Here is a 9,813-nt window from a genome sequence, read left to right as displayed (position 1 = left end):
CACCATATTTCGCGAAAAAAACGTTCCCCTCGCTGTCAGCTCGGACCCACCGGAAGTGCCTCCTTATTACGCACAAAAAAATGAATACTCCCCCAGCTAGCTGGGACCCACCTTGCTGGGAGGCTGACTTGTGGGCCTACTAAGTTGACGGGGACGAAGGGCTTTGTCAACTTAGTCAATATGAATGATTCTAGCTCCAGTGACCGTACGATGTCCATCCAACAGCCGTAGTGCTTCTTCAACCTCTGGTCTTCTTGCTCCAGCCGCCCAAAGCAACGCCGGTCGTGTTGCATGCTCCTGCCTCCCGTGGCCGGCTGTGCTACCACAGAGGCCTCACCGCCCCTACTATTCCCACCGCTGGCCAGGCCCTGCAGCGACGGCAGCCTCACACCGCAGCCGAACCAGTGAACCCTCGTAGTCCTCTCCGCGCGGGCTTCCACTGCCGCGTCGTCCCCTTCCTAGGCCTCGCCGTCGTCCACCGCCGTGGTGCTCTCTGCGTGGCGTGGTCAACGTGGTCAAGGAACGACTTCCATCGAAAGAGTACTGTACGTGGAGAGGCTGACAGCCGGGTCCACGGCCACATCCCGGTTTTTTTGTAATTTGCCAAGTAAGTCGCTTTGTCAGGCCTGTTGGGCTGCAAATCTTTCAAGATGAGGAGAGCTTTCAGTCGGCTGGCCAAGAAAATGGCCCACCAGTAATGAGAAATGGGTTGTACATTTATAAAACACATTAAATCGGCAATTAGTTTCAAATATCTTTTTTTTCATTTCAATATTTTAAATTACATTAATTTTTATGCGTGGAGAATCTTTTGGATTTTATATTGATATACATTTATTTTTAAAATCAGTTTGAATGTGAGTCGAAATTTCGGGATTAAAAATAGTTCGGACCGCACCGAAATATGCAAAATTTCGTATAATTTTTTAACCGTTGCCACAATATGGGCTGTAATGCTAACAAAAAGAATATGGGCTCCAAAAAAACCGTAAGAATTAGCAAATGGGCTGTAAATTATTAGAAATAATGGCAGATGGGTTGTATGCTATTTTCCACAGATTTGAGGCTTTCCTAAAAAAAGGTTGACGCACAAGCACTGACTGTTGGATGTCCATCCAATGGCCGTCGTGCTTCTTCAATCTCTGCTCTTCCTGCTCCAGCCGCTCAAACAAGCGTCGGCGAGACTGCCTGCTCTCTCCTCCTCGCGGCCGGCTGTGCTGCCGCGCAGGCCTCACCGCCTGACCGTACTCCCATCGCTGGCCTAGCCATCCCTCTACTCACCCACACCTGCTGTTATTCTCCGGCGATGGCAAACGAACCAGTAAACCCTCGTACAGTCGTACTCCCCTCCGCATGGGAAACAACTGCCGAGTCTTCCCTGCCTCCGTGTTGTCCCCTTCCTAGGCCTCGCCGTCGTCCACCGCCCTGGTGCTCTCGACGCGGCGTGGTCAACATGGTCAAGGAACGACTTCCATCGGACGTGGACTGTATGTGGAGAGGCTGACAGCTGGGTCCACGGCCGCAGCAAGGAAGTGCCTCCTTATTATGCGGAAAATAATGATTCCTCCACTTGACAGCTGGGACCCACTGGACGGGCCACTGTATTTCGCGAAAAAATGTTTCCCCCTGACTGTTGGGACCCACCAGCTACATCTTCGCATGCAAGGAAGTGCGTCCAGGCAAAAAAAAACGATTCGCCCCCTGACTGCTGGGACCGACCAGCTACATCTTCACAGGCAATGAAGTGCCTGACAGTCGGGCCCCACCTGGTCGAAGCGTACGTAGCGTTGTCAATCTAGTCGCGAACGTGTACGTACATACTGGTCGATGTAGAGGCGCGCACGTGTCGTAGTAGAGGCGCGCACGTGTCGTAGTAGAGGCGCGCACGTGTCGTAGTAGAGGCGCGCACGTAGCATTTACACGTACGTACAACGGCCAGGGTGCAAGAAAGAAAATACGGCCACGTATGTGTACATACGGGTGGGGTCTCGAACGCCTACTCGCGCATACGTACGGCCAGGGCTCGTGTACATGGCTGGGTCAGAACAGAGAAACATCATCGTCGTCGTGTTCATGGGGAGGCAACAGAATGCGTCGTGTTCATGGGGAGGCAATGGAATGCGTCGTGTTCATCGAGAGGGCTTGAACAGAACAGGCGATGAAAACGAGGCCTGGCGTACCGCAGAACGGAGGAAACGACCTTGTGTTCGACCGGCCACGTTTGAAACGGGATCCTGTTCATTGGGAGGGGTCTGGCATACCGCAAAACGGAGGAAACGGACCTCCTACGACCGAAACAGGGGTCCTGTTGATCGGGAGGGGTGTGGCGTACCGCAAAACGAAGGAAACGGACTTGTGTTGGAGCGCTACGGTCGAAATGGGGGTCTTGTTCATCGGGAGGGGTGTGGCGTATCGCAAAACGGGACTCCACGGGATACTGTTCATCTCCACCGTCGACCTCCTCTAGCCTCCACGGGCTCATGTTCATCCAGCCTCCACGGGCTCCTGTTCATCCAGCCTCCACGGGCTCCTGTTCATCCAGCCTCCACCGCACGCTACTCCACCGGCTACTGTTCAACTACCCCTCCACCGTCTATTGTTCATCCAGCCCTCCACACCACGGGGTCCTATTCAACCACCCCTCCACTGGCACCCCTCCACCGTCTATTATTCATCCATCCCTCCACACCACGGGGACCTATTCAACCACCCCTCCACCGTCTACTATTCATCCTGCCCTCCACACCACGGGGTCCTGTTCATCCACCCCTCCACGGGCACCCCTCCACCGTCTACTGTTTATCCAGCCCTCCACCACACCACGGGGTCATGTTCATCCTGAGGCAACGCCACCGCTCACTGTTCATCCACCCCCCCCGCAACACTCACTATTCATCCCATCGATGGGCTTCAGTTAGCAGTAGTAGCGAAGGAATCGCTCGATCGGGTTCAGTTAACAGCCATCGATCGATCACTCGAATTCAGTAACGCATAGCCTGCAGTGCAATCGCTCGGGTTCAGTTAGAGCCCAATGCCTTGCTTGGGTTCAGTTAGAGCCAACGCCTCGCACACACGCGCATACGTGTACGAGAGAAACGCGCATCGCTCGGCCCCCGACCTCCCACCGTAACCGGGAACTCCCTGAAATTTTCCTCCCCCTCGCTTCTACCACGGTTTTTTTCGTCATGGATGGCCCAAAGAATGTCATGCAGCTGCGTCTCCGGCCCGCCCAGGACGAAAAGCCCATTTTCTGTCATGATTTTTTGTCATAGAAGTAGGAGCCCACCACATCTATGATGATACCGGGTTTTGTCACAATTATCGTCATAGAAGTGTCATGTGTATGACAGAAAAAAATTTCGTTCGGCCCAAAATGTCACGGATGTGTCTTTTTTTGTAGTGCATGTTGGCACGCAAGGTAAACCATTATAAGATCCTAGCTAATCAAGCATGGCACAAGAAACTATGGATCTCTAGTTGTCATTGCAAACATGTTTATTCATAATAGGCTGAATCAAGAATGAGGGACTCATCATATTTACAAAAACAAAAGAGGTCGAGTTCATACCAGCTTTTCTCATCTCAGTCAGTCCATCATATATCGTCATAATTGTCTTTCACTTGCACGGCCGAATGATGTGAATAATAATAATAATAGTGCGCGTGCATTGGACTAAGCTGGAATCTGCAAGCATTCAATAAATAGGAGAATACAAGGCAATATGGGCTCTTTTGTCAGATCAACAATAATGCATATAAGAGCCACTTCAACAATTTAATCATGGTCTTCTCCTATCGACCCCCAAAGAAAAGAAAAGAAATAAAACTATTTACACGGGAAAGCTCCCAACAAGCAAAAGAAGAACATGAAATCTTTTTGGGTTTTCTTTTTAATTACTACTACAAGCATGGAAATTAAAACTAGCTAAAAGCTACAACTAATTTTTTTGGTTTTTCTTAATGTTTATTAAGCACACAAGAAGAAACCATAAAAAGAAAAATATCTCCCTAATAATAAAGCACGGATTGAGTCTTCGGGTTCACCGTCACGGCCTTTTTACACAAAGCCCCCTGAAGTTTTGGATAATTAACCCGAGCTGCAGATCTAAGTTAGTAATAAAGTAAAAAAACGATTCGATTGTTCACGGGACATGGAGGTTGCTTCGCCACGGGGGATCCAATTTCTCGCTTCGCCACCCCCAGTCTCCACTTGCCCCAATCTTCAGGCCGTCGTCCCCAACCCACCAGGTGATCGGGGTCGACTTCGTCGCCGGCGACGGCGCCCTCGCGTTCGGCTCCGGCGTCAGGGACCTGAACATGTTAGGGCCGTTCGAGCTGGCCCTCCTCCCGCTCCTCGCGCTGCTCTTCCCCTCCCCGCCCCCGCCAGTGCCGCCTCGCTGTGCCCGCTCGCGGCGACCTCCAACGCCTCCTCCCACACCTACGCCCGCCCCGTATCCCACCTTCTTCGACGATGTCGTCGACAAGTATGGCTGGGACACCGACGCCGAGGTCCAGGTCTGGCTAATCGACGCCGAGGGCGCGCTCGTCGGCGTCGTGCAACGCTATGAGTTCCACGCCCGCGCGAATGGCGCCGCAGTCGCGCTGGTGCGGGCCAACCGACGGGGCCGTCGATTGGGGCCGCTCCGACGCCCCCACGGTGGAGGAGGTGGTCGGGCCCGACGGGGTCGACTTTGTCGCCGGCGATGACGCCCTGGCGTTCGGCTCCGGGGTCACGGACCTAAACATGGCAGGGCCGTTGGAGCTGGTGGTCTCCAATGGCGCTGGCGAGGGCCTCGCAGAGCTCGAGTTGCTGTCGGTGAGTGTTGTTTGACTTTTAGCTTTGCTATTGCTTCAGATTTTTGCTTCTAGTTGCTTGCTATTCTGTTGAAGTTGTGTCACATTTGAGATGAAGCAGTTGCTACCATTGGTGAATGGTCTAGCTGCTGCATACCCCTTTTGTGTTTGTGACTTTGAATTTATTGTGGTTGCTGTAGTGTCTCCTCACTATTTAGTACAGATATATCTGGTTTAATTTTTGTTTTGTGTACATTGTATCGATTGGAACTATTTTCTCCTAGATTTGCAGGTAAATTTGTAAGGATATGCAACAAAATTGGACACCAACACCTTCAGTGTGTGAGGTGCGCGTGGATGACTGATATGTGTGAAGTGCGTGAGGATAGCTTTATTCACATTCTTCCAATTTCGAGAGAGGAAGATAACTCAGTAGTACTGCCAATTTTGGCACGCAATGTTCGTTTTTCAGATTCATCATGATTGGTAATGTTGTTTAGTACTGTAAACTTTGTCATGGTTCAATAAATAGGCAGTTAATTTTGTTGTTAGAAAGGAAAAGCAGTGCTACAATAGCACGGTTGATTTTGGTTGCTAGAAGGAAAAGTAGTGCGACAAATTTTAGAACTAGGATGTTGTTTTTCCAATTCAGTCAAGTATTGCTTATTTGCATTGTACAATCACAATTCTAAGCTTAGGCTTCTTTTAGTTGTGTAGCATTGTAGAACTGGGTCCGTTTTTCCTAGCAGATCAACACATTTGGTCGGATTTAGCTTATTTGATAATGAGCAAACAATAAATGGTGTGAATATATGCGGAGTCGATGGAAAACATTGAAGCCAGTAGTTGTATACCTATTTCGAAAATCAGAATTGGTTAGTAACATTCTACATCATGGTATTACGGTTTACAGTACTAAGCTTGATGCTTTGTATGGTTCTTTAATACTAAGATTAATAGTGACGTTGCTGCTTGAGTTACTTTGGATTTAACCTTGTTATGCCAATGACATATATAGGTTTCTCGGTTTGCTGCGCTGCTCTTCACAGTCGTGCAGCTGGCCATCGCCGCTAGGGATTTGTCGTCCAAGGCAGTCAATCCTTTCCTGTAAACTTTCAGATAGAAATCCTCATTTTCTCTCATGTTACTTTAGGAAACTTTGCTCTGTCATGTAGCACTCAGTTTTTTAAAAACATACTATATATGTAGCCCTCATCAACGTTGTGCTGGGCCATGAGTGGGCTTCCTCGATTAGCGAAAAAGAGGTGTTGATGTGGGGGATAAGTTTACAGTCAATTGAGTTTGCTTATGATTGGGCTTGAAAAAAAGGGTTCGTTTGTTTAATATAGTCTGGCCTTGCTCCCTTTACATATAAACCCATGAGTTTATATATGTCCTCGAGTTACACGGAGTATCAACAAGCCTCATCGGGAACCAACGGGCAGAGGCTGAGGACTGGATAACGAAGGAATGGAAATGGTGGGCTAATTAAATGGAATTCGTGAAATGCATGATTTAAGAAGTTGGTTGCATGGAAATTATATATGTAAGAAATTATGCTTGATTACTGCTGAATGGCTCTCTCGGCAACATGGGCCGGCAGATCTCATCACCATGCCGCAGCCAAGATGGGGCTGGGAGGGAATTACTGAAAGAATGTCCCAAACACAAAATTCTAGATTCTCTACTGAAGGCATATAGGTACACACAGATCTTAGTTGGAAGACCATCCGCCATCGTCTCCGCCGACTATTTGCCGGAAGACCATCAGTCGTCACCTAGACCTACTTCGCCGCAGGTATCTTTTTTCTTTGTGCAAATTATGATGGAGCTATGTCTGATTTACAGTTTTTACAACTAGAGTTTACTGATGGTTAAACTAGCAATTTAAATTGATGTGAGCAAGTATTTAACACAATTGGTCTGTTGGCATAGGCTCAAGCAAGCACCTCTTCGATCTGTATTGTTGCCATTTTGTTTCCTTTGTCAAACTAGCTGCAACAATAATGTTTTTTGCTGTACAATATGGGCATAGAGCCATTTGATACAATAATGTTGTCAATTGATTCCTGTTGTAGTGCTTCTTGCTGTATGGGTTGGTATAGCTGATTCGTTAATGTGTTCACTTAATTGATTCCTGTCGCAGTACTCATTGATTCCTGCCGTAGTACTCACTGAATCTTGACCTACGTCTTATTATATAGCCCATTCATTCGTCACCTGCCATAGAGCATAGTGCTCCTTGCTGTACGGCAGACCTGGTGACCCCACCTGGATAGTGCTACAGATTTGCTTAGTGGGCAGGAATACCTGGTCAGCCTTTCGTAACTTCTATTTCTATTACTGCATCATAATAGTTTTTTACATGGAGCTGACTGTTATATCTTCTTTTTCACCGGGAGTACTACTTCTTCTTTAAGGGCGTATTTCGGAGGGGAGCATACACATTGCCTTGATTGAGTTGAGTTTCGTGTTCTGCATTACTGTTATAAGTTACCAGCAGCAAAGAAAGAGAGTCATGTACTAATATCTGATAAGGTAGTCTGCTCTTGCAGATCATCTGGTTGATCATTTTCCCATACAAGTGTTACTAAACTCTACTAAGTTCTATAACGACACAAGATTAACTTGTTACAGGACAAGTGTACCGAGTAATAGCAGCAAAGAAAGAGAGTCATGTACTAATATCTGATAAGGTAGTCTGCTCTTGCAGATCATCTGGTTGATCATTTTCCCATACAAGTGTTACTACACTCTACATTTGCGTAGAGTAATAACACAAGATTAACTTGTTACAGGACAAGTGTACAGAGTAATGAGTATGCACAGAAAATTTGTTTCTTCGTCATTTATATTCTACTTAGAATATACTCCCTACGTCTCATAATATAAGATCGTTTTTGACATTAGTGCAGTGTTAAAAATGCTCTTATATAATGGGACCGAGGGAGTAACTCACAAGGTATGAACATAATTACTGTTTTTGTCATGTCAATGTATCCATGGTTGACAAGCTATCTTGGTGACATCATTATGTCTCGTGGATGAGATAAAAAGAAGAAATATATATTCTTGGAGCATGCATCATATGAGTGGGTGCAAGCTAATGTGTTCCTGTTTTTTTTATGAAAACGGTAACTTTTATTAAAAATAAGGAATTTTCTGCGTTTTCAGAAAAGCAAAAGAAAAACGATTGACAATCTATTCTATGCAAAACTACTGTTCCATCCGATGAAGAATGGTATGTTGGCTTCTTCACGTCCGATCTTCATGCTAAAAAAACACTAATCTTTTTTTTGCGAAAAAGCTTCTAATCTATTCATATTCAATCATGGCAGTACAATGAACACCAGAAATAAAAATTATATCTAGATCTGTAGACCACCTAGCGACGACTACAAGCATTGAAGCGAGTCGAAGGCGCGCCGCCGTCATCATCCCTCCATCGCCGGAGTCGGGCACTACTTGTTGTAGTAGATAGTCGGGAAGTCGTCGTGCTAAGACCCCATAGGACCAGCGCACCAGAACAGCAACCGCTGCCGATGAAGAATAACGTAGGTTGGAAGGATTCAACCCGAAGACACACGAACATAGACGAACAACAACGAGATCCGAGCAAATCCACCAAAGATAGATCCGCCGGAGACACACCTCCACACGCGCACCAACGATGCTAGATGCACCGCCGGAACGGGGCTAGGCGGGGAGTCCTTTATTCCATCTTCAGGTAGCCGCCGCCGTCTCGCCTTCCTAAGCATGACACAAACCCTAACAAGACAGGAAAAAACGACTGAAAACGGAGCCCTCCTGCTGGCCCTTGGCAGGATCCACCGCGCCCCCATGGCCCTAGGGCCACCAGAGACGAGACGGACCTGCGGCGGCGCCAGCGAGAGGCAGAAACCCTAGCTTTCTTTCTTGGAGGAGGAGGAGCGACTTCATGTTTGGGAGATAAAAAAACACTAATCAGTTTAACCTTATTATTGATGTTTATTAAAATTGGACATTAAAAATGATGCATAATGGCACATGAAGTAGGTTGTGCCTCTTTTTCGCCCGGTGCAACGCATGGGCATTTGTACTAGTTACAATGAAAAAGTATGAGCACTAACATCTAGCAATGAGTGTGTGAACATGAATGTAATGTCGGTGAGAAATACGTATTCCCCCAAGCTTAGGCTTTTGGCCTAAGTTGGTCTGTGGCCACGGCTGGCCTGGCGGATATCCATAGTTGTAGCTGGGGTCGTACTGAGATGCAGCGGCTATCACCTCCCGAGCTGCAGCGTGGCGACGAGCGGCCTCCGCCTTCCTCTCGTACTCATCTGCCTCCTCTTTGGTAATAACATATCTTCCTTTTGCTTGATAATCAAAGAAGGCAGGAGCAGGGAGAGTAATACGGACAGCACGACGTCTGTCAAAGATTAAGCGATACTGGAGAGGTGATTCATTCCTCTCGACAAACTGGTGGTGAACTATAGCATTAAAGTCTAGGTAAGAAGGAGGCAATTCAATATCATCATTACATATGGTTACACCAAGAAAATCAGCTAAGCGGGTTGCATAAATTCCACCAAAGAAATCTCCATTAAATCTATTAAGATGCAACCTACGTGCAACAATGGCTCCCAAATTATAAGATTTATCTCCTAACACAACACTCCTAAGAATACTGAGGTCAGGGACACACATGTGACATGCCTCATCTTTACCATTAATGCATCTGCCTATGAAGTGAGCAAAATAATGTATAGCAGAAAAGTGAATGCTCCCTATGATAGCTTGTGTTATATCTCTAGATTCCCCCACGGTTATACTATTAAGAAAATTTCTAAATTCAGATTTGCGAGGTTCACTAGTACTACCCCATTGTGAAAGTTTGCAAGCAGTGGTAAAGTCCTCTAAGTCCATAGTGTAAGAATTTTCATAAAGATCAAACAGGACAGTTTGAGAATTACGTGAAGATGAAAATTGAAACCTCCTCACAAAGGAACTAGTGAGATAGTGGTACTGACGGCTTTTTCT

General features: G+C 46.9%; 1 protein-coding gene across 6 annotated transcripts; it reads left to right on the top strand.

Moving 5' to 3' along the window:
* The first annotated feature begins 4,135 nt into the window (after positions 1 to 4,135).
* On the top strand, positions 4,136 to 7,642 carry LOC125510580. 6 transcript variants are annotated; one of them, XR_007284667.1, is made up of 4 exons: positions 4,136 to 4,816; positions 6,398 to 6,592; positions 6,999 to 7,254; positions 7,350 to 7,642. XR_007284667.1 is itself a non-coding variant. In XM_048675799.1 (3 exons), the coding sequence occupies exons 1-3, from the start codon at positions 4,565 to 4,567 to the stop codon at positions 7,071 to 7,073; spliced, it is 522 nt and encodes a 173-aa protein (XP_048531756.1). In that variant the 5' UTR covers positions 4,136 to 4,564; the 3' UTR covers positions 7,074 to 7,642. The 6 variants fall into 6 exon arrangements, 1 of the variants encoding a protein (XP_048531756.1); XR_007284668.1 differs by having other exon boundaries at positions 6,999 to 7,332; positions 7,432 to 7,642; XR_007284671.1 differs by having other exon boundaries at positions 5,813 to 6,592; positions 6,999 to 7,642.
* Positions 7,643 to 9,813: the final 2,171 nt, after the last annotated feature.

This window comes from Triticum urartu, chromosome 5, assembly GCF_003073215.2.
Source record: "Triticum urartu cultivar G1812 chromosome 5, Tu2.1, whole genome shotgun sequence".
In the NCBI taxonomy this organism is placed as follows: domain Eukaryota; kingdom Viridiplantae; phylum Streptophyta; class Magnoliopsida; order Poales; family Poaceae; genus Triticum; species Triticum urartu.
Note: the sequence above shows the minus strand (reverse complement) of the source record. Positions and strands in the feature narration are given on the sequence as shown.

What these genes read in the sequence shown, in the direction of transcription:
- LOC125510580 (XM_048675799.1), top strand. Translation starts at nt 4,565, where the DNA reads ATGAGTTCCACGCCCGCGCGAATGGCGCCGCAGTCGCGCTGGTGCGGG. An exon ending in CAGAGCTCGAGTTGCTGTCG is followed by an intron (nt 4,817 to 6,397) that starts GTGAGTGTTGTT and finishes ATGGGCCGGCAG; the next exon opens with ATCTCATCACCATGCCGCAG. An exon ending in CTAGACCTACTTCGCCGCAG is followed by an intron (nt 6,593 to 6,998) that starts GTATCTTTTTTC and finishes CTTATTATATAG; the next exon opens with CCCATTCATTCGTCACCTGC.